This window comes from Gouania willdenowi, chromosome 9 (genome assembly GCF_900634775.1).
Source record: "Gouania willdenowi chromosome 9, fGouWil2.1, whole genome shotgun sequence".
NCBI lineage: Eukaryota > Metazoa > Chordata > Actinopteri > Blenniiformes > Gobiesocidae > Gouania > Gouania willdenowi.
The window spans coordinates 23,202,034-23,225,463 of NC_041052.1; the positions used below are offsets into that span (position 1 = coordinate 23,202,034).

Here is a 23,430-nt window from a genome sequence, read left to right on the forward strand (position 1 = left end):
AACAAGAAATATATTTTTGGAATAACAGACTGGCCTTAACAGAGCCAAAACCTTTCAGGTCTGTATAGTTCACATTGTACATACTCTTGTGACAGCAAATACATATTTCACTTTTATAAATTCCCATGACGCAAATATTTGTTACTATCAGATTTGGACTTTGAAGTCAGAACTCCAAAAAAAAAAAAAAAAAAAAAAAAAAACCTTGTGGCCCTAATCCTCTTCCGTAGGAAATGAAATGGCTTTAAAAAATAAATAAATTAAAAAAAGAAGAGAAAAAAATTGATCCTCTGCTCGCCTGGTGTTTTTTCTTGCACGGGGACAGTTTAAGCGCATGCGCACATGTCAGGCTGTGTATGTTTGCGTGTCATGTTGAACGTGAAAACTGGGCAGACAACATGTCTACTGCTGCTGCTCCACAAAACAATAACGAAGACCCCGGGCTTCACGGTACGTACGACCCGCAGCTTCGCCTTTTTCTACCGTAAGAGCTGTGCTCTGTGGGCTTCTAGTGAACACGCTTGTTTTCACCACTGTTTTTTTTTTTTTTTTTTAAATAACGTTTTTATTGTAAAAGTTATGTCGGAGAGGAAATTTCCTCCTTGGCGGGGAGGGGTAGACAATGATAATATATGACGTCACTGGAGAAGAGCCAATGGGATTGTGACAAAGGTTTGATGGATTTGTAGACATCCAATCAGACGTGTGCAGCTGGACCTGGGCGGGCTTAAAACCGAAATGATAACAAGTTTTGGACAAAAGACAGAAAACCTCCATTTTTAAATAAAAATGTATGTGTTAGCTTTGTTTGCGAAGCGTGTTTCACTTACTGTGTAGTTAAGTTACGAGTTTTTTGCGCACCTGCAATGTTTTTTTAAAATTTGATTTACCACCTTTAGAAGACAAAGATCGGATGTTTTCCTATAATCGCCTGTAAAATAACGGAGAAATAAACACAGCCAGGACACCACAAATAACAGCCCACATTTCAGCCCTTTGTGTTCTTAGTCATGGATGGAAATGTTAAAAGCCTAGACTTGTAAACAACAGTGTTTGCTCCTGCGATAAACACATCACAGCGGTGTCAGCGACATGTCTGGGCAGATTGTCTCAGTTATGCAAGACCTCACTATAGAGGAGCACAGACTGCTGTAGCCGAGCTGTAAAGACCGATCTATATATATATATATATATATATATATATATATATATATATATATATATGTATGTATATGTATATGTATATGGGATATTTAAGGACGGATCCCATGTTTGTGTTTTGTGATGAAGAAGATAATGAACACTGTGTTGCGATGAATAACACAACACAAGGTGCCAACCCGATTACATAACTCCCTCCTGTCTGGATAAAATGTGCATGTTGCTTAGTGGGGCAGTGGCACAAAGACACGCATGCTAGCCTGTATGCTAGCCTGCATGCTCTGCACATGGAATTCATTTGAGATACAGCCGATTAACAGTTTTGCACAAACCAAAAAAAAAACAAAAAAAAAAACGCGGTGTGATTTCTATCTTTTGTCCTCTCCTCTCCTTTATTTGTCCTCCGTCAGGCTCTTGGGTAGAGCTGGAGATGAACGGCAACACAAGCTCTGAAGGAAGGTTGCCCAATGTTCCACTGTCACCTGCTCCAGATCAAATGAACGCAAATGCTGCAACCCTGCAGACCTTGGATGTGGTGCCTGAAGGTGATGAATCCCTGATGGGGGGACTAGAGCATGTGCCGTCTTCTTCTTCTATCCACAATGGAGACATGGAAAAGATCCTCCTGGATGCACAACATGAATCCAGTCCAAGTAACTCCTCCTGTGAGAGGTAGGAAAAGAAACCACCTTTGTTCTGACAAGTCTTTGGCTGTGATTAAAATTGCATACTAATGTACTACACACTAGACACTCAATGAGCATTTACTGTCTACGATATACTATTAGGATGATGACCGTTCCCACTGAAGTACAAGTTTCCTAAGATGCAATTTGAACATATAACGACAAAAACCTGAAGCACACTGAAGCTAAATATTTCCGTTAATTTGCCACCTTTGAAAGTTCTGAAAGCATTTTAAGTGAGAAAGTGACCAATTAGAATATTAATATGTGGTCACTGGATCCATAAAACTCATGGAAACACATTTCATGCCGACATTTCAGAGATTTTTTGAGACCCGCCATTGTGCAACAGACTAAACTTCCTTTATAAATAGGGCTCTTGTTTTGAAATTAACCGGAAGTGTCTATTGATACGGAAACATATCAGTAGCCCCCGAGACTATGGGTAAGTTTTCTGGACCATTTCGACATAAGCGTAAAGCGCCTGTGTTTTCACCGTGTCAGGATGGCAGAGTGCTCTAAGGCGCCTTACTCAAGGATTCCTCCTTCCGCTGCCGTGGGTTTGAATCCCACTTTTGACATATATATTTTTTCAATTTAACCTCTTTAAGATAGCAAATTCCACCTTTAAAAATAAAATTTAGGGTATATCCTGGGTTATGGTTAGGGTTGGGGCTAAAAAAAAGGGTTAGCGAGGTAGCTAAAAGTAAATATGACCTAAAATAAAACTGACCGAAATTTAAGTCACGTGGTGCACCTTTCACGTCACCTAAACTGGCCAATGAGAGGTGCTCCGTATGAATAGACTGGTAGTCTATTCATTTGTTTTTGTATCAGTAGCCGTGGCCAATTATAAAAGTCTTAAATAACTAATGAAAAACATGAAGACATGCTTTTGTTCTGAAACAGGGGTGTTTGCCTTTTAGCTTGAAGCTGGTCCCAGGATGAGTTTAAGTTTCGCTCACAATGCATCGTGGGGCGATTAGTATGACTAGTGTGCCCACTGTGCATACTTAAAAAATGTCCCGATATAGTATACATCAGGGTATTTCTCGAGTACTCACTCTTTCCATACTAATTGGAACGCACTACATACTAATTTTGACATCAGACTTAGTATGAGTTGTACATTAGTATGCAATTGCAAACACCGTCTTTAATTTGACTAAACTTAATTTGTGTGAGTTAGTCCTCGCAGGCCACCAAGTCCAGAGCAGGATGAAGGTCAGATTATGTTTGATGTGGAGATGTCCAGCCTGAGGGGAAGTCAGGTAATTGTGCATATTTTACTCTGAGTTTCAAACTTCTTCAATAGTTCTAAGTATCCACTGTTGCTTTGCAGTCAGAGGAAGATGGTCTAGAAAAGGAGAGAGATGAAGACATCCTGATGAACAAAGAAGTAGACTGGGTCGCTGATTGGTCGAGCAGACCCGAAAACATTCCACCAAAGTAAGCAGATCCATTGCTTGCTGACTCAAATTTTATATCAAGTTATAGTATAGGGTATATTAATGATCGCTTCTTTTCTACTCAGGGAGTTTCATTTTAGGCACCCTCGACGCTCTGTATCTCTTAGTATGAGAAAGAGTGGTGTCATGAAGAAAGGCGGAGTCTTCTCTGCTGAGTTTCTCAAAGTTTTCATTCCTTCTTTACTCATCTCACACATCCTGGCTTTGGGACTTGGGTAAGTCACAAATACAGCAGCTACGATTAGTTTCTTTACAATTCCTTCACATTTTCTTTATCCTGTGCACAGTTTATTTATGACTGTCAGCTTTAGACTGTTCGTGTCTACTTAACCTAACACTTTATTTATTCAGTTTGTCAGTTTGTTATGATGGTTGCCGCAAAGCCCTAAACACAAGTTAATTAAACAATTTAGATCATCTTTATAAATTAATGCGTCTTGTTATTTTGTTAACATTATTTTTATTAAAATTGTTTGCCAACGATTATTTTTTTGTTTAATAGAATTGTCATTCTTCATTTTTCATACAGAAAATTTAGGTTTAGAAAAAAATGTGTTATTGTAATTTATGAAAAGGAAATGAAATAAAGGAAATACATTTTTTTTTTTTCAACTTTTGGGTCGTGACCCCATGTAGGGTCACCTGAAATGTCAAGGAATTGGTGAAAAAAAAAATTACCTATTAAAATTATATTTCTAAATGTTTTTAATTATGATCCTTTTTTCAAATGAACACATATACACAATACAATTCTATACTTTGTGCACTAATCCTGGCTACACTGTATTTGTAACACACTTTAATAAACATGATCAAAACCGAATTCTAGAAAAAAAAAATGTCCCTGGAGGTCGCCAGAAATGTATGATATCAAAATTGGGTCAAGACACAAAAAAGGTTGGGAACCACTGTTCTAGGCTTTCTTTAAATATATTTAATTTGTAGATTTTCTTATTTACGAAACCACATTTATTTCAAGTCCCTATGTAACGGCGTTAACGTCACAAGAGGATCTCAGCTCACAAATAACATGATGGAAAGCACATGAAAGTTTGCTCTGGAGAAGTTCACTTTAGAAATGTTTACCTTTCATGCTCTGATGCAGGTGAATCTGAGCATGAGTTGCAGATAAACATTCTGCTTGAAGGATTTTTTCAGCCTTATCGCTGTGAGCTCTATTTGAGTGATGTGGAAGTACTCAGCCCACTGACAATGTGGCAAAGCAAGATCTTCAGTGCTCAGGCTGTAGAAGAAGGTAAACTGAGAAATACTGAAAGAGTGAAATGATAGTTAATATTATAACAGTTCTTCTCAACATTATTGGAGGTGTGTAGTCAGTGCGTAGTCCAAAATGTTTTTAATATCTAAAATTAAAATGTAACATTGTTATCTTGATTCATCTTTTGATTTTGCAACATGTGAAAAAGCAGCATTAAAATGCTAAAAAAAAATTACTTTTAGATGGACGTAATGTAAAATGTTATGTGGACACACTATTTAATGCAGTGGTTCACAACTTTTTTTTGGGTCGTGACCCTATTTTGATATCAACTTGAACTTTATTCATGCTAATGACAGATAATGACTGCATAATGTCGGCCTTAATAAGAATAATAATAATAATAATACGTTTTATTTAAAAGACACTCAAAGACACTTTACAACTTAAAAACAACAAGTACAGTAACTAAAGAAAATATGAATCAGGAAAAAGAAATGAGTGGTTAAAGGTTAAAAGCTGAGTTTTGAGAAGTAATTTGAAAGATTGGAGGTCGGTGCAGTTGTGGACTTGTGAGGGAGTTCCAGAGGGTGGGAGCAGAGATGGAGAAAGCTTGGGCCCCCCAGGTTTTGTGCTTGGTCCTGGGTACCAGTGGGCGTGCACTGTAGCTGTTCCCACTCATCGTTCCTGAAGCCAAAATACAGCGCTTAGGGGTGCTGCCATCTCGCAAATTTGACGTCATTTGGAGCCAGAGTCTGCTCAGTATAGTTCGGCAGGAGGAGCCCTGGTAACACGCCCCGCCCATTTAACGTATTGCCCTGAGGAGTTACGCAGCCCAGCTTTGCCACGAACTTATGTATTTTTCCCACAGGAAATTCTACCAACGTCTTGTTCAGATGATCAGATCATAGAGGTTAGTACTAGTACTAGTAGCACAAAAAAGATGAAAAAACTGAACAAAAAAGTTTCGGTTTTCCTTCACGACGTAACTGCTTATGCTATTCACAAAGAGAGCTACGCAAGATCCGAGGTTGTCAATCATCGTCATATATGACGTCAAATTCCGTTTTTTAGCCTCAAATAACTTATTTAAAACAAACTTCACAGAAAAATGAGCACTTGAACACAATGTAGGGTAATAATAACTAATGATCACAGCAGAGTTTAGGTTTGGAAAAAAATTATGTGAAGAGTTTTTCAACTTTACAGTTTGACCAACATCCCATCTGTTATCATTGAGGAGGCGGGGTTTATGACCTATACTGCAGCCAGTCAGCAGGGGGAGCTCTAAACATAAAAGCTTCACTTTCCTGTGAGCATGCGTGGTCCATTCTTTTTACAGTCTGGTGGGGACAGTGAGGAGGTTTTTGTCTGAGGAACGGAGGCTGTGGTAGGGGTGGAGCAGGTCTGTAAGGTAGGAGGGGCCTGGTTATGAAGGGCTTTTTCGGTGAGAAGGAGCCTTGTTTATAAACTTCAAGTAAAGTGTGATCGAAATGTTTATGCTGTATTTTATTTGAACTATGTTTACATTTGAGAAAGTACAAGTATAGAATACAGTTCTTTGAGATTGTGTGTTTTAATTTGAAAAAGAACAATTAAAAATGTATTTCTTTTATTTTAAAAAATTATATTTTTTATTATTATTTAAATTTTTACATTTAATTTAATATACATTTTTTTCTGTTTTTTTAAATATATGTTGATACTGATAATATGTTCAATACTGTTGTCAAGTAAATGTTTCTTTAAAAAATACTGTAAATAAAACGTTTATATATATATATATATATATACTGTATATATGATCCTGCTTTTTTTACTGGATTCATTTAAATTTTACTCAGATTTCCATCAATATTCCCAACTGTACAATGTTGTGTCAGTATTTTGCCAAACTGAACAATATACCCATACATAAATAATACACATGAACACAAAAAGACAGATTTGTAGATTTCCTTTGACTACATGTTAAAAATGTTTCCACTTGTCGTAAGCAGTTTTTTCTGCATATTTTGTATGTGTTTGTCACCCCTAATTTGATTTCCTGTATTTCTTTCTCAGAGTGTACATTGGGAAGAGAATTGCTACGGCTGCAACCAGCTCCTACTGAAAAACAAATGAAGCAGTGCCTGGATGTTCCGCCTCCTGTAGTTCAGCTCTCCCTCTGCCTTCATTTGTCCTCCTTTCCTACGCAGTCAGCATTACTTTAACATCACATTGTAGATGTAATCTGACACATTACATAACATGGGATGGCACCCGTGTCACCAAGTTGAATCCAGTAGAAAACAAATTGTATTCTAGCTGGAAAGTATTAGTCATTATATTGAATTTAAACATTTGTGGCAAAGATGGGATGTCAAGTGGCTTTAGGATGAAAATTTGTTTCATTTGTTTGGATATTCTGTTTAAAGAAATCCCATTTTCCCCCCAAAAGCTTTATTTCTCCTTTCCTGTGTTAGCAGGCTGAACAGGTGACCCAACGACTTTAGGATATTCACTCAATGAATTGACTTTGGGTACAGAAATGAAGTATATTATTTTACTTTACATTATTACTTTTACCAGGTAATATTGAGGCTCTAAATATGTAATGGAGTGCTCACAATTTGTTTGAAGGTAAAAACAAATGTATCATTTTGATCCCAGAGTGTTTCATATAAAAGCTTTGAAAGCTTAAGCATTTATCTTGAGTTTGAAATGCGTGTTGGAGGAAGCTGTGATAGTTGCATCTAAGGCTTGAAGGAAATGTACCAGGCCCTATGCTATTTATTTTTATTTTAGTTTTGATTCTGCCAACATATCGTTGAAATAGCAGCAAAGGCAAAGTGCCAAATTTTCTATCTTCACCACCGCACATTGGTGAATCATCTGAGCTTTTGTTTTTTTTTTGTTTGTTTGTTGTTAATACATTTCTTTTATTTTTATGTTTTAGGTATTTAAATAAATTAAGATGAAGTACAATTCAGAATGTGATTCCCCCCCCCCCCTTCCCGACTTAAGAATACCTTATATATACAATGGTATTAATGAACTACACCTGCTTCAGAAGAAGCTTATATTTCATTGGGCCTCATTTCTGTGTTATCAGACTTTTGTGACATCTAAGGAAACTCCAGACAAAACAACTACCTGAAGGAAAAATGCATGATTATCTGTGTACGCCTGCTGATTGGCTGAGGTAATGAAGTGTTTGTCAATCAAAGACCTTGAAATCCTATGATAAATCATCATTTATAATGTACTGGCAGGACTGATTTTTTTTTTTTGACGTGCTCAACTCGCATATGGGCTTTTGATGAAGTGTGTAACTCGTACTAACTCATAAACTCCATTCACCATAACAGGCATATGTACATTTGTTCATTGTGCAATACAAAAACACTTTGGATTTTGAATAAAGATTTGTACTTGCAGTGGCTGATATTAAAATACAAAGGAACCAAGCCTGTGAGTAGAACATATTTATATTGTACCAAAAAAAGAAAAAAAAGCATGTTTTATCATTGGCCTACAACATTGTTAAGTGGACTTTGTACTGAATACAGAGACTAAAAGCTGAAACATGTGCTATCTGTGCAGCATAATTAGCATTTTTGAAAATTTAATTACCTAAAAAGAGCACATTCTTGCTAATTCAAATCTCTGTGGCAACCAGCTGTAGTTACATACAAAAAGGAGAAGAAATAAACAACTTCCCTCATTTTTGTGTTCGGAGTCCAATGGATTTCATACACACTTCAATATGTTGTCAATAGTATTGAGTAATTCTGTATCTGTTCCTTAAGGCAGTGGTTCCCAATCTGTTTTGTCGCGTGTACCCCCTCAGCATTTTTATCAAATCATGTGTACCCTATCTTCATATCATAAGTACCGTCTTTCATATACTTTTCACTTGTGGAACAGAGGACTCTCCTATACCTCTGTGTCTCTTAACATTGGTTCCCTAAAGCTTAATCTCTAAATTAAAAACAGTGAGTGGAATTAATTAAAAAAAAAAAAATACATACTGTACCATGCAACTTGATTATTTCAATAGTAAGTAAATACAGTCTCGTTTGTAAAAATGTAGCTAATTTTTATATTACTGTAAGCCTCTACAGCATAGAAAAATCCTGTTTCAATAAATTATCGGTACAAGAAAATATAGTATTTTATTAAGCAATATCACTGTTAGTTTGTGGTGAGTTTGTCATGAACATTTCCCAATTTTTATCATTATTATTATCTTTCCAAGTACCGCCTGCAATGTGCTCCTGTACCCCTGCTTGGGAACCACTGCTTTAAGGCATCAGATCTTCATCTCCCAGGAGAACGCAGAGACACAAAGCACAAACTAAAACCTACTATACCCACTTTATTTCCACAATTGTAAAATGTTGATCTTTCTGTGTAACACCAAAAAAATAAAATATCAGTAATAGACAGATGTGCCATACCACCACAGAGAAGATGGAAAGAATTGTTGAAGCCTTTAAAAGGAAAGCGGTGAAGCTCAGTGAGCAGCAGGATGGACATGGAAAGCTTTACTTATGGAATGTTTATTTAAAAAAAAAAAAAAAAAATCATGATGATGTAGGAGTGCAAAGAAGGTCCCAGAAAGGACATGTTGTACTGTATGAGCAAGTCAAATAAATCACTGTAACTAATCTAAATATATTATTTGTGTTGAACAAACAGAAGGAGAATCTCACAGAATTTCTGAAAGCACAAATGATCAATGAATATATAAGTATTTAACAACTAAAACAAAGTTAACGCAAAATAAATTTGTACAAATTTGCGTAGAAAATAAATAGTAACATTTACGGATGAAAATGATAATTCAATATTTAGCTTAGAAAATATTTGTGTAAAAAAATCTCTACATAATACAGTCGTTTATCCTAAAGAAATTTAGAAATATGTATATATAGATGTTTTTTTTTTTTTTGACGATTAGTTTGGCCCAATGAAGTATTAGGAGTACACATAATGTGGATGATTTACTTCAAGAGGGGGCTCCTCATATTTATAATCTTATTAAGTTGATTTGTTAACATAGCAGTTAGAAAAATACAATAGGAAAATAAATTACTAAATTACCACAAACTACAATTATAAAACTACATTATGCCTGCTGTAAATAAAGTACAGTGTTTTATATTTGAACAGTAAATACTATTACTACAGTGGTCTTAACCTTGCTGAAATTTGTAATTGAGGTTTTTTTTTAAAAAAAATGTAAGTAATTTTATTAATTTATTTATTCTAAATAAGTGTAACAAGCTGAGGTGTTTTGAAGGAGAAGCTGCTGACTGATGAATTAAACCTGTCTGTTAGCTTGCTCTGCTACTAGGTAAATTAACTTCACCTAAAGGTGGTTCTAAGTTAAAGGTCTCCAGGATAAATGGGTACATTTATCCTGATAACTGGTGTTTACTGTAGGTCAGGTCTTCTGAAATAACGCTCTACCCATCCAAGCACAGGGCGGGGCTTTGCGCAAGCGCGTACCTCTTTGTGGCCCATCTCTTGGATCCAGTCTGGTCTTTAGGGACTCATTCAGCATTTAAACCTCAATAGAGGACTTTGCAGAGGAGACAACGACCTTTATCTGGTTACATTTGTTACCCCACTGAGTGCAGCTTTAGCTTTTAAACGGAAAAAAACCCGCATAGTGTTTCTAGCCGGGGCGTCGACTGGGCGACCAGCAGCCGAGCATCCATTCATCCTTTCATTGGCAGCAGAGCTAAGCTAGCGTTAGCCGGGAGGCGAGGGGCAGCTGTGACAGAGGGGCTTCAAAATGTCCGGGTACCAAGGAAAGAAGAACATCCCACGGATCACAGTGAGTGCTGTACACGGATATATTATGTGTTATGGCTTGCAGGGGCTTTTAAAATGTGAACTCTACCCCAGGATTAGAATGGAAGCTAAACAGCCTGGAGCTACCGCCTGTGAGGCTGTCAGCAGCATCAGCAATTAATACAATTAATAGGATCATTAATGTACCAATAATCAATACACCCTGTGTGTGCAGTTATTGTTTGTCATTCAAAGTGTTTATACAAATATATAGAAATAATTTATTATATATCATTAAATTATGTATTCTCTCCAGAATGTTCCTCCCACCCAAAGGGTTGTATGAACTGCTGTTTACACTTATTAATATCATTATTCATATTATTATTATCACATTTATTTTATTATTGTGTGTGCACTATATACAACTTTTTCACTTCCAATACCGATATTGCAGCTTTGAGTATTGACCAATAACGATCCAATACGATATCAGCACTAATCATACAAACTTTTATTACATATATTGTAGTGTGGAATGTTATAAAAGGCTTGATCAAGTGATGTTACTCAAACAGAGAACATTAGTCAGTAACAGTAGGTATGAGGAAAAAACTGACCCATTTATTATTAACCAATTGGTTACATACGTTTTAGCCTTAAACATAATATCTACAGTATTCTACAATTGAATAAATATAATATATTAACATAACATATTTCAGTGATTTTAGATGCAGTCTGATAAAATCCAATATTCGTTTTCTGGCTGATATCGGACCGATATCCGATATCAATATTTGATTGGGACAACCCTAGTGTGTGCAAGAGGTGGGAACCTCTGGGTACCTCACGATACGATACGATGCGATACAAAGCTCACGATAACGATTATCTCACGATATGACGATCCTGCGATTATTGATATATTGGTCAGAAATCAAGCTACGATAATCTATAACATAACAAGACAAAAAAAAAAAGATTAAGTGAAAAAAATAATGTTTTTTTTTATATCTCTGAAAGACAATAAATTGAAAAAGTGTCCTTTGAACAGTGACACTATTTTAGTGCAACATTTCTGTAAATAAGTGTCAACATACCAATGTAAACGAATAAGTATCTCCATTAGTGCTTTCTGTAAACAAAGAAATAGGCTCTTTCTTACCAGTGACACCATTATAGTGCAATATTCCAGTAAACAAAATATTAGTTCCTTCAATAAACAGTGACAACATTTCTGTGAAGATGTACCTGCACATTTTAGTGGAAAAGTAGGAAAGATTTTGAAAATAATAAAATAAATCTTAACCCCCCCCCCCCAAAAAAACAAAAAAAAAAACAAAAACATTTAAATCGATAATCGATCGTGCGAAAAAATATCGCGATATTGTCACACTCCTAGTGTGTATTATGTGTGGCCTGAGTTCAGGGGGCGGTTCATGTCTTCTTGGGTCAGGTGGCGGTGCAATGTAATCCAAAAGCAGCTTTGTATCATCTGTTGTGGATGTACAAGCATGTCTGTGGCTTCACGATAGCTTAGGATGGCACGTGACTTAAAAATATTTGCTTCCAAGTAACTCTGTCACACTTGTAAACACACACACACTCCCTCTCTTCACTCTTACTTTCATAATGACTGAGCATGAGGATGTTTTCCCTAATATTATTTCTACATATACAGTATCACTACACTGACACAGCAGATTTCACTCTACACTACAACATCTAACCTCTATACCCTTGTGTTTTCTTAATTAAACACAAATAGCTTACACATGTAGTATATGTTTCATATCCAGTTTTGATGTTTTGTACCGAGTTTATAGCTATTGCTAAATTCCAACTCTTGTCCCTAGTTGGGCTTTCACATAAGATATAATAATCAATGCACTATAATGTAAATGTAAAGATGCTAAAACAACATTGTACACACATATATATGAAAGCACATACAATTATCACAACACTATATGAATACAAGTTAGTAAAATTGTGATTGAACTTCAGTAATTGAGAACGTAATTGTTATTGACTTTAAGGGAAAAAATAGTAATTTTGATTTATTTGTAATTGTAATCATAATTGAATTGTAATTGAACATGGATTATTGAAAATGTAATTGTAATTGAAAAATGTAATTGACCCCAACCCTGTCCTTGACTCAGGGTAACACTACCCTCTTTTTTTACATCTTTCCCCCTGATAAAGTCTATCTCACCTTCCCTTAGAAAGAAGAAAAGGGAGAATTTAAAACACACATGCACACACACACACACACACGCGCGTATCAGTGGTACAAAAATGACTGCTTGAAATTGTATTCTTCTTTACAATGTGTTGACTAGTGTTTCATCAGTGACTGTCGCTACTACAGGAAATTGGAACCTATATCTGTGTATAATTTTTTTTTACATTGTATATTGACATCAAATGTGTTTTGTTGTCAGAGCGACCGCCTCCTCATCAAAGGAGCAAAGATTGTGAACGATGACCAGTCATTCATGGCTGATATCTACATGGAGGATGGAGTCATCAAGTAAGTTGTCTATGAATAATTTCACTGATTTGGAAATGTTGCTTAGGCAACTGTTGGTAAGGTCATGGTATTCATGATGAGATGATACACTTTACATTAGGCCTGGGCTGATATCAGATTTTACTGGAGGATATATTGTCCCACAAATTATTGCCAATAAACGATATTATTATTTTTAGACCAAATTAACCACTAATGTAATGATAACATATCATAAAAATGCAAGTACACCCTTTGAAATGCAATCAACTTGTATTTGTCATTAGTATTTTTTACCATTGTAATTGGAATGTCAAGAACTTATAAATATTTTAAACAAATAAAACAAACAATTAAAATAAAATGGACTTTCAGTGTCTGTTAGCAAAAAATTGCACCTTAATAAACATCACAAACAAAAACAATAAAATAGACCATGTCTATGTTAAGAAAGAAAACACCTCAAATGCAAAACCACACACAACCAAAGCAATAAATAAAATGGTTTATCAAGTCTCACTCAAAAAACAAAATTGCACTTGTAATAAATATGAAACATTAAGGCACAAAGGTATATAAAATAGTTGTACATTACTTAACAGGTACCACTTCCAATCCAGTTAGAACTTTTGTAAACAAAAACGTTAGCGGCCCCGCCTCCCCCTGTTTCATTATGTTCCATTTTTATTCAGTCTTAAACCATACAGAATGGACGAATAGTTTCTAGTTTACTCTGTTCATTCCGCTATGGAACAAACATGCAGATGCTGAGGGTGAAAATCCTTGTCATCCAGCCTGTTTGGAGGCGAAACAGGCTACTGGGTGCAGTTGGCGTAGCAATCCAAAGCTACGTAGTAGTTCCAGAGTTGCCGTATCTACCAGACTATTACTGTTTGATTTTCCTAAATCTGATTGCCTGGCTGTGGTATACTATTTTAGAGTAATTACGCTGCAGGTTCACTGTTAAATTATTAGAACTGACTGAGTTACCTGCTGTTTAATATCCGTTGCCAACACTAGCCTCTGCAGCCGACAAGCACGCCACCAAATACGCACGAATATGGCAATATGTCGAACTTGCCAAGTTCATTTTCTTTACTGTCCGGTTAATTGATGTATTGATTATCGGCCCAGGCCTACTTTACATTCACAATTCTGACGCTTTAACAGATCTTTGTTTATTGATAAAAATTGATTTCAACTATGTTTTTTCTCCTTAGACAAATTGGAGACAACCTAATTGTCCCTGGAGGAGTGAAGATCATCGAGGCTCATGGTAGAATGGTGATGCCTGGGGGTATAGACGTGCATACCAGATTCCAGATGCCGGACCGTGGCATGGTGGCAGCAGATGACTTTTACCAGGGCACCCGGGCAGCCCTGGCTGGTGGGACAACCATGATCGGTGCGTGCCTTCCTGTTCGTTTTCATGTTTAAACAAACTTGTTGGAGGTATCGCATCAGATGTGCATGCCATGAAGTGTGTGATTTGATTTTACGGTCCGCTAGCATGCATAAAATCCAACCTGTTTATTTGTGTTGCACAGTGGACCACGTGGTGCCGGAGCCTGGCGTCAGCTTGGTCGGAGCGTTCAAACTGTGGAGGGAGTGGGCGGACAGCAAGTCCTGCTGCGATTACTCGCTGCATGTTGACATCACTGAGTGGAACAAAGGCACACAGGAGGAGATGGAGTCACTCGTCAAAGATCATGGTATTCAGTTAAACAACTTTAAACTCTCTAAAGTATTTTTCTATCTAAAGCTCTTTGGGACAATCTCAGGAGAAACTTCTCGATTTCACCAATGAGTAGAAACAAAATAGATACGACACATTTGCTCAATATTTCGGCGTTTTATTTTGTACCCTTCTGATTTGACTTTTCTGCTTTGCTCTGGGTATTTCCCTCTTTTGCTCTCTTTATTCCATCTTTCGGCTTTTCTCTCATAAGTTTTCTATCTTCAGGTGTCAACTCTTTCCTGGTCTATCTGGCTTATAAGGATGTTTTCCAACTTTCTGACTCTCAGGTATGCTTGGCTTGTCTTCACTATTTATGAAATCTGAGAATAATCACAACCAGTGTTAGGGCCTTTATGAAAGTATATGATACTCACCAATTTACAAAAATAAGATTAAAAATTGTTTCTAGGTGCTCCAACAGATTGCAATTAAAATGGACTTCACACATCATTTGCACTCAAAACTGTCCTAACAGAGATAAAGATCTCCAAAAAAGTACATACAAAAACGTTCACACATAGCATACACATAAATTTAGCACAAAAAGTAAGGACATTTTTGCGTTAATAAATCTTATAGGGTTGGAAAGCCTGTTATTTCTACTTTAAATGGTGCCATGTTGGAAAGGAACACATGTTTGTGGGATGAATATGTGGATTGCACCCATGGAAAATTGCCGCTGCCAAACATGTTTTTCTGCCGTTGTCTGTTGTTTGCTGTTTGGTGAAGTTTTGAGGAAAAAGATGTGTTTTCAATCTTGGTGCAGAGAGATTTCTCTTTCCCCCAGACCTCATCCAATAGTTGTTCACCCAGGTCTTTTTCCTACTACTTCTTCACTAATGTTTAGGGTTTCATGTTTAACGAGTTCAATAATATTTTATTACCCCCGGAAGTCGCCATCTTGTAAGCCCATGGCCAACTGGTCTCTACTCTAAGTTCTTGTATTTTCGGCTTGAAAAAAACATATGCTTGTGATTATGTTTAAGTGTACTGTTTAATAACACTCCTAAGACTGTGTTTGTGAAAGTTAAGCATAAACGGTGTGTTATATATATCACTGCGGATCGTGGCAAATGTTAGCATGAGCATATACATGGGTTTTCCCATAGGCGTTAGCATGAAGCTAGCAGACTTTTTGTATAGTGGTATTTTTTTATCCCCCGCCACAAAGTGTGGAAGGGGGGGTATAGGTTTGAGCTCCGTCCGTGCGTTCATACATCCAAGTTAAAGGGGACATCTTTTCTTAGTAACTGTTTAAGATGCGATAACCAAATTGGGTGTGCGGCTTCAGGGTATCAATACCTTGATGGAGTTCGAAAATGAGAAGTGCGCAATTAATTTTTTCGGATTTATTGCCCTTGTTCCGTATTTCTTTTTGGCGAGGGATGTTGATTACTATCTTCTTGTTTTTTTCAATCAATCATTTAATCCTAGAACTAAGCTTCAAAACTGAATCAGCAGGGGAATGTAGAAGTTGTGATGGTTTTAATTTGCAGTTTGTCATTATAAAATGACATAGCTGGTAGAATCGGAAAAGGTGGGGGCAAGGAGTTTTTATATAAGATATTGTCAAAATTTGTCAACAAATCACTCCTTGAATGTTATACCTATTTAACAATACTATTTACCTAATTTCCCCATTTTCAGTATATTTGCATTGCGCGGAAAATGTTTTTTTTCATTTTATAAGAATAGAGCTGTGTTCAGAGACTTTATAGCAAGAGGGTCTTTGGTTTGAAATGGATGTTGTTGCGTAGGCTGAATCGGTCTCTTAGGCACTGTTGTCTCCTCTACAGTGTTTGGACTGTGAATATATGATTATTATTTGTCCAGTGGCGGTCTTTAGCTGAGCTTATGGTTTGGCTTTTTAGTTGATGTTTTTCTTTAGGCATAGCCCTCTAATGGGATTGTGAAGAATTCAGGTTATATACTGCATAAAAATAGGGGAGTGGTGGCCTAGTGGTTAAGGATGCTGGGCTTGGAATTGGAGGGTTGCTGGTTCAAGCCTCACCTGGGCCATCACTGTGGGATGTTGAGCAAGTCCCTTAACCTCGAACTGCTCCCCAGGCGCCGCAAAATGGCTGCCCACTGCTCCTCAGGGATGGGTTAAATGCAGAGGATAAATTCCATTAATGTAATAACATTACATGGCCAATTAAAGGCGAACGCCCTGATTTAATCTTTAATATTTATTTCAATAAAGAGACACACATACACATTAAGAGCATTGTTTTAGTGCTCTTTAACTTAGACATTGCAAACATCCATGATGTGAAGAACCAAAGAGAAAAGTCACAATAACAAACAGGCTTAATGATCGCCGCCTAAAACACTTTCAATTTAGCAATAGATTAAATGAATTATTGATTTTAGGTATACAATTAAAACCCGTTGCTGCCAGTCAACTGTTCATGAATGTATAACGCAGTAATGCAAATCTTTTGGAAAGTAATTGCAGTAAGTATTTTGAAAAGTGAGAGTTTTAAATCTTCTCTCACTTTACTAAGATTAGTCTCATGCTAAATTAATGATGGTGCAAATGCAGAACATTTCCATACTATAAATAAAATTCCAATCCAACTACTCCCAAATAACTAGCACTCACTCCTTTTATTCCTTTTGTTGATCATTTGTAATGAACAGGTTTAAGCATGTAACAAAGTGGTTACATATTATTCTGAGGTATTTAGGCTTGTGTGTCACTCCCAACACTGGTTCTTTCTGGGCTGTTGGATGTGAATAAGTGCGAGTGGCCTCAGGGTCTTTTCTTGTTGTCACAGATTTACGAGGTGTTCAGTGTCATCAGAGATCTGGGAGCCATTGCCCAGGTGCACGCTGAGAATGGAGACATCATTGCTGAGGTAACCTTAGCAGCTAAAGGCAGCATCAGATGGTTTCTCTCTACACTCAGTCTTAATTCTTCATGTGAATGGTTCAGGAACAGAGACGTATTCTGGAGTTGGGGATCACTGGGCCTGAAGGTCACGTCCTGAGCCGCCCAGAGGAGGTGAGCTGGTAGAATGACGTCATATCCTATTTTTAGCAGAGAAGGAACCTAAAGTGAGCCAGATGTTTAATGTCATTATCGTTCTCTGCAGGTGGAGGCGGAGGCAGTAAATCGCTCCATCACCATTGCCAATCAGACCAATTGTCCCCTCTACATCACCAAGGTGATGAGCAAGAGCGCTGCCGATGTCATTGCACTGGCTAGAAAACGAGGTAAAGTATCTGTCGTCACTGTGAGCACAAACTTCAGCATCTCTTTCTCCTCATCATCACCTTGTCTGCTCATACAGGGGCTGTGGTTTATGGAGAGCCCATCTCTGCCAGTTTGGGCACAGACGGTACTCATTACTGGAGTAAGAACTGGGCCAAGGCAGCAGCTTTTGTCACCTCTCCACCGCTCAGCCCTGATCCCACCACCCCTGATTACCTCAACTCACTGTTGTCATGGTAGGTGCACCTAAACATAGCTGCTCCTGTGATGCCACAGGTGCTGCTGTCATTATTTTTAATTGTTTGTTTCTCTCTTTCACTCTAACTTTATGCTGGGACCATAGATATCTATTTTTTTTTATCTTTATTTTTTTTCCCACATACAACACAAAGACAGAGACAGTTACAGAAAAGAAAAAGGAAACAGGTTACCATAGACAAGGGGTCACCACCCTTTCTGAAACTGTGAGCTATTTAATAGGTAGCCTACTGTGTGTATATAGTCCGAAGTGCTACCAGTTTGAAAAGCACATCTTAAATCCTACATTTTAAATGCTTTCACTTTAATTAAAGGGTAAGATAATAAGGAAGGCCTGTTGTAACTTAAAAATGTAGGAAATGTTGAGATTTCAACATGAAACACTTTATTTCTCCTAATTTATTCACCTGTTTCATCTCCATTAAATTTTCTAGAAATTGCGTTTTTACATATCACTGACCATAAACCAGATCTGCAACACATTTGAGTGAAAATAAACATTTAGAGATGGTTAATTTAATACTAAAACTTTATCAGCTGTATTTAACTCTACTAAGTACTAACTACATATCTCATCTGTGTTTATCTTTGTGAGTTTGAATCTTGGAAAGTAAGTCAGATTTTAAATGGAGCTCATTGGTGACTAGAGCTCCTGAGGGCCCCTCACATGGTCCATGTGGGCCACCTGGTGCCCACTGGCACCGTGTTGGTGACCTCTGCCATAGACAGTATTTACAAATCTTGTACATTATAATACATAAGTGTGTGTGTGGGTGATATTATAATAATGGTATTGTGTTGTTAGAGGGTGAGGGGACTCACTTTTTCACACAGGGCCACATGTAGCTTTGGATTTTTTTCTCCCTCATTAATAAAACCCTTCATTTAAAAACTGTATTTTGTGTTCATTTGTGTTATATTTGACTAATGTTTACATTTTTTTGGTGATCTGAATCATTTAAGTGTGGAAAACATGCAAAAAAGTAAGAAATCAGGATGGGGGCAAACACTTTTTTCACACCACTGTGTATATATACATATATATATACAGTATATACAAAATCGTTATCACAAAATTGAGAGAAGAGGGGGGCCAGGCTGGGAAATCATAGATATCATATAAATATCCTTATTCTAGCTCCATCTGACAAAGAGGATTTAAAGTTTTCTTATGAAAATCTAAAAGTAACACAGATAAACTACATGATGTTTTCTCTGTGTTTGTTTTCTAGTGGAGACCTACAGGTTGCTGGAAGTGCTCACTGCACTTTCCAGACCTCTCAGCGAGCAGTGGGTAAAGATAACTTCACTCTGATTCCAGAGGGCACGAATGGCACTGAGGAGAGGATGTCCATAATATGGGACAAATGTGTGGTGAGCTTTTTTAATTTAACAGCCACTCCACCTCAGTTTTTATCACTTGGACAGAAGACATCCTCACAAACCAGTGAAAATACTGCTTTATTTTGTGTTGTGTTATCTTTATTTTTCATCATCAAGGTGACTGGCAAGATGGACGAAAACCAGTTTGTTTCAGTGACCAGCACGAACGCGGCCAAAATCTTCAACCTGTACCCCCGTAAGGGTCGCATCGCTGTGGGCTCTGATGCTGATCTTGTGCTGTGGGATCCTGATGTCACTAAGATCATCTCTGCTAAAAACCACAACCTGGTCAGAAACACTGTTCAATCTGTCCAGACAAACGTCTGCCTTTTAAAAGCTGGATTTGTAGCAGTTGTTTATTGGGTTAATATTCTTTGCTTGGCAGGCTGTTGAGTACAACATCTTTGAGGGGATGGAGGTGCGTGGAGGTCCTCTGGTGGTGATTAGCCAGGGTAAGGTCGTGTTGGAGGAGGGCAACCTTCACACTACAGAGGGTTGCGGGCGCTTCGTCAGCCGTAAACCATTCCCAGACCACGTTTACAAGAGGATAAAGGCTCGTAGCAGGGTAATGCATCACAGTGAAAGATAATACAGATCCTTATTAGAAATCAGGGTTGGGGTCAGTTATAATTTTTAATTGTTTAAATGATCTACAGGGAAGACATAATTATAATTGTAATTTAAAAATGTTTTGCTGTTGTAATCATAATTGAATTGTAATTGAGCTCAGATAATTGACTTTATAATTGGAATTGGCATGGAATTTAGATTAAAACCGTCATTTTGCATTTTAATTAAATGCAAACCATTTGAAAAATATAAATCAATGTGTATACTGACAGACCACACCAGAAATATTAATATCAATATTTTCATTGATTAGGAAGCCTAACAAGGTAATGAAGAGATGAGCAACAGATTAGATGATAGATCATATTTTTTAGTGTACTGTATTTTACAGCTGATTTAAGACATGGGTCATAACTAAGCCGTTATCATAAGAGATGCTAACAGAAAGCTAACACAAGAGGAAGGATACGTTTTATGGTCTTATGTATTAAAGGCTCAGTAATTGTGATTAATTGTAATTGAACTTATAGTAACTGAAAACGTAATTGACTTTCAGAAGAAAAATAATAATTGTAATTTTAAATTTATTTTGGAAAAAATGCTGGTCACCGTAATTGTAATTGAGTTGTAATTGAACATGGATAACTGAAGACGTAATTGTAATTGAAAAATGGAATTGGCCCCAACCCTGTTAGACTTGCAACTTTATTAAGGATATGAAAACCTTTTTTCAAAAAGTGAATTCATCATTCAACTTCATACAGACCGTTTTTTGTCTAAAAAGTGTGCTGTGAGAACATTTAAAGCAGAGCTCAGTAACATGCGCTTAGCGCTCCTCCTAAAGGTCCTTTTTTGTTATATCACTGTCGGAAAAACTCTGCACCCCCCACCTCTTGCCCCACACCACAGCTACATGCGCACCTTTGCTCTCGCAAGACAGTGGCAACCATCACTGAAAAATCCTAATACAACAGTGACTCTAAGGGTGCTTTCACACATAAATAAATGATTGATGAGGGAGTAATATCGAAGGGAGTGTGGAAATATGTGTGATGTATTTGTTTGTGTGCTGACAAAGCGGCTTTGAAAATGGATGGATGGATATTTGTGTGTGTGCTGCCTGACGGAGTGCTGGGTTGCGAGTGTGTATGCGTTCCTGTTGCTGCGACGACAGTGTGTTTGTATCGTGCTGCCGTAAAGCAGTACGTCTTGCCACCTGGTAAGACTTAGGAAAGTTGCAAGTGCGGTTTTCTGGCCAGAGACAGCAGGGGGAGATGAAAGACCCCTCAATCACCCCATAAACACTTGTATTACCTTCAGAGGGACTCCAAGAAGGATTTTTTAAGGTGAAAAAGTTACTTAGTTCTGCTTTAATTTAATGAGGTGACATTATTAGGAACCGCTCAGTCAATCATTGCTGAGTTTTTGGTCGTGAATGTTGTGGTCTCATGTGTTGATGCTTGTGTTTAGCTCACAGAGCTGAGAGGGGTTCCCAGGGGCCAGTATGATGGTCCAGTGTGTGAGGTGGCTGTGACTCCTAAGGTGATGTCCACCGTGTCCTCTGGAAACGTGTCTCCCACTAAGCAGCAGCAGCAGTCGTCTACCCATCAGCCAGTGCGCAACCTCCATCAGTCAGGCTTCAGTCTGTCTGGTTAGTGAGAGCACACACTTTACAATTACATTATCAATACATTCTAGGTGGGTTTTTAACTCAAATATATGTATTTGTGTGTGTTTTTTTATGTCCAGGAGCACAGGTCGATGATAACATACCTCGACGCAACACCCAACGCATTGTGGCGCCCCCTGGTGGAAAAGCCAACATAACCAGCCTTGGTTAAATAACTCGCGGTGCAGCTTAAACATGGACCAGAGGCCACTTTTGCCGTCGTCACATCACATTTCTCACCACCTCTGACTCCACCTGCACATCAAATCCATCCATACGTAGTCGCACTGCACCATCACCTACAGAGAATAAGATTGCACTTGCCTCTTTTTTTCCTCTCTCTTATTCCTGCATCAAGGAAGCTTAGTGAGGTTGTTCTTTTTAAACAAAGTCCAATCAGTGTTAAAAACTCATTTGTTTACATGTTTTTCCACATTTATTGATGTAGACATGTTTATTCTGTGTTCCTTCTTGTACTGTTCGTGACTCGGATAGACTAGAATGTTTCTGCGATCGTGTTGGAATCTGCATCTCATCACGATTACCGTTGAAAGTAAAGCCACCATTGCCCATGTTTTAAAACTGTAATAATGCCACCTCGTCATCATCATCACACAAATTTTGCTCCGTTAATATGAACAATAGAGTAGAAAACAAAATACAGTTTTTAACTCTGTACTTTTAGGTTTTGCACTCTAATTACTGTGTATGTCTGATATGCAGCTGATCCACTCTCTCATGTCTTCCTTTTATTTTGTAGATGTTTGATTATGTTGATGTTTTTAAACTTGCTAACGGTACTAAAAGTACAAAGAGGAACATGAAGTATTGCTCGGAACATTTTTTTTTTCTTCTCAGTCTTTCCATTTGTCTCATCGCAGTCTTTCCATTCTTGTCTTTTAGAAAGGTTGTCAGGGCAACAAGCCTCCAATAATCTTGCTAGCATGTTGCATTGGGGACATGAGCAGATTCCTGGGAGAAGCTTGATGGGAGGTTTTTCCGACTGTCTGAACCTGGTGCTAAACGATCACAGCTGTAAATGTGCAGTTGATGCCGTGTTCAGGTAGCGTTGTCGACATGTTTAGACTCGTCTCACTGAATGTGTTTTGCACCTGTATAAATCCAAATACTAAAATTGGTGTGTTGAGCTCACAGAGTGTTTAATGTGTAACTGATTCGTCTGTATGTTTCCGGATCTGTGGTGAAATGATTTACTTGCCTGCCAGTTCTGTACGATAACGTTAGCACACTGTATCTATGAAGGCTCTTTGAAGAAATGAAAGTTTTGGAGACCTGATGATAAAACAAAAAACAAGATCAGTATGTAAATGAGACGCCACACGGTGTGCTGAAGGTGTGTCCACTGTTGTTGATGTCAGTGTTGTGAATGAAATACTGGATTTGATTGTTTTTCCCCCTCCTCTGTGACCAGCTCCTGATCCACCTGTACTAGACGTAGGCTGTCTTTTATACAGCACTGCGTTATTTCATCCTCATTGCCTTGTGAAGTGTAGGTTGTTTATGCTGAGCTATGATGTGAAGTGATTTACACTGAAAGCGTAATATTGATCATGGTTATTGAGTTGTAATGATGGCCACCTCCACCACATACTGTAGTGTGACACTCGTGTTTGTTTTGTAGGAATTGCAGCTTGGTTTGTGGTGTGGGGGAGAACTTGCTCCTGTTTGCATTTGACCCTTTCTGTGTTGACCTCAGTGGATTAAATAACCACAATAAACCATGTCGTTCTCACTCAA

At 37.6% G+C, this 23,430-nt stretch overlaps 2 protein-coding genes across 3 annotated transcripts; both read left to right on the forward strand.

Annotated features, from left to right (window-relative positions):
• The first annotated feature begins 305 nt into the window (after positions 1–305).
• Positions 306–7,954, forward strand: bnip3la (BCL2 interacting protein 3 like a). Of its 2 annotated transcripts, none has more exons than XM_028458007.1 (6): positions 306–450; positions 1,572–1,833; positions 3,037–3,118; positions 3,190–3,296; positions 3,382–3,531; positions 6,600–7,954. In XM_028458007.1, the coding sequence occupies exons 1-6, from the start codon at positions 357–359 to the stop codon at positions 6,646–6,648; spliced, it is 744 nt and encodes a 247-aa protein (XP_028313808.1). In that variant the 5' UTR covers positions 306–356; the 3' UTR covers positions 6,649–7,954. The 2 variants fall into 2 exon arrangements, with proteins under 2 accessions (XP_028313808.1, XP_028313809.1); XM_028458008.1 differs by having other exon boundaries at positions 3,046–3,118.
• A 2,075-nt stretch (positions 7,955–10,029) lies between these two features.
• On the forward strand, positions 10,030–23,430 carry dpysl2a (dihydropyrimidinase like 2a). Its single transcript, XM_028457459.1, has 14 exons — positions 10,030–10,362; positions 12,770–12,858; positions 14,058–14,242; positions 14,385–14,549; positions 14,801–14,862; positions 17,356–17,436; positions 17,514–17,582; positions 17,674–17,794; positions 17,872–18,028; positions 19,283–19,424; positions 19,551–19,721; positions 19,819–19,998; positions 21,474–21,654; positions 21,753–23,430. Exons 1-14 carry the CDS (start codon positions 10,321–10,323, stop codon positions 21,842–21,844), a joined length of 1,737 nt encoding a protein of 578 aa, XP_028313260.1. The 5' UTR covers positions 10,030–10,320; the 3' UTR covers positions 21,845–23,430.

Bases quoted from the DNA above. Each gene is read 5' to 3' on its own strand.
- bnip3la (XM_028458007.1), top strand. From the start codon at position 357: ATGTTTGCGTGTCATGTTGAACGTGAAAACTGGGCAGACAACATGTCT. The intron at 1,834-3,036 runs GTAGGAAAAGAA...TGTGTGAGTTAG, and splicing joins AGTAACTCCTCCTGTGAGAG to TCCTCGCAGGCCACCAAGTC. The intron at 3,297-3,381 runs GTAAGCAGATCC...TTTTCTACTCAG, and splicing joins CCCGAAAACATTCCACCAAA to GGAGTTTCATTTTAGGCACC.
- dpysl2a (XM_028457459.1), top strand. From the start codon at position 10,321: ATGTCCGGGTACCAAGGAAAGAAGAACATCCCACGGATCACA. The intron at 17,437-17,513 runs GTAACCTTAGCA...TGAATGGTTCAG, and splicing joins ATGGAGACATCATTGCTGAG to GAACAGAGACGTATTCTGGA. The intron at 17,795-17,871 runs GTAAAGTATCTG...CTGCTCATACAG, and splicing joins TGCACTGGCTAGAAAACGAG to GGGCTGTGGTTTATGGAGAG.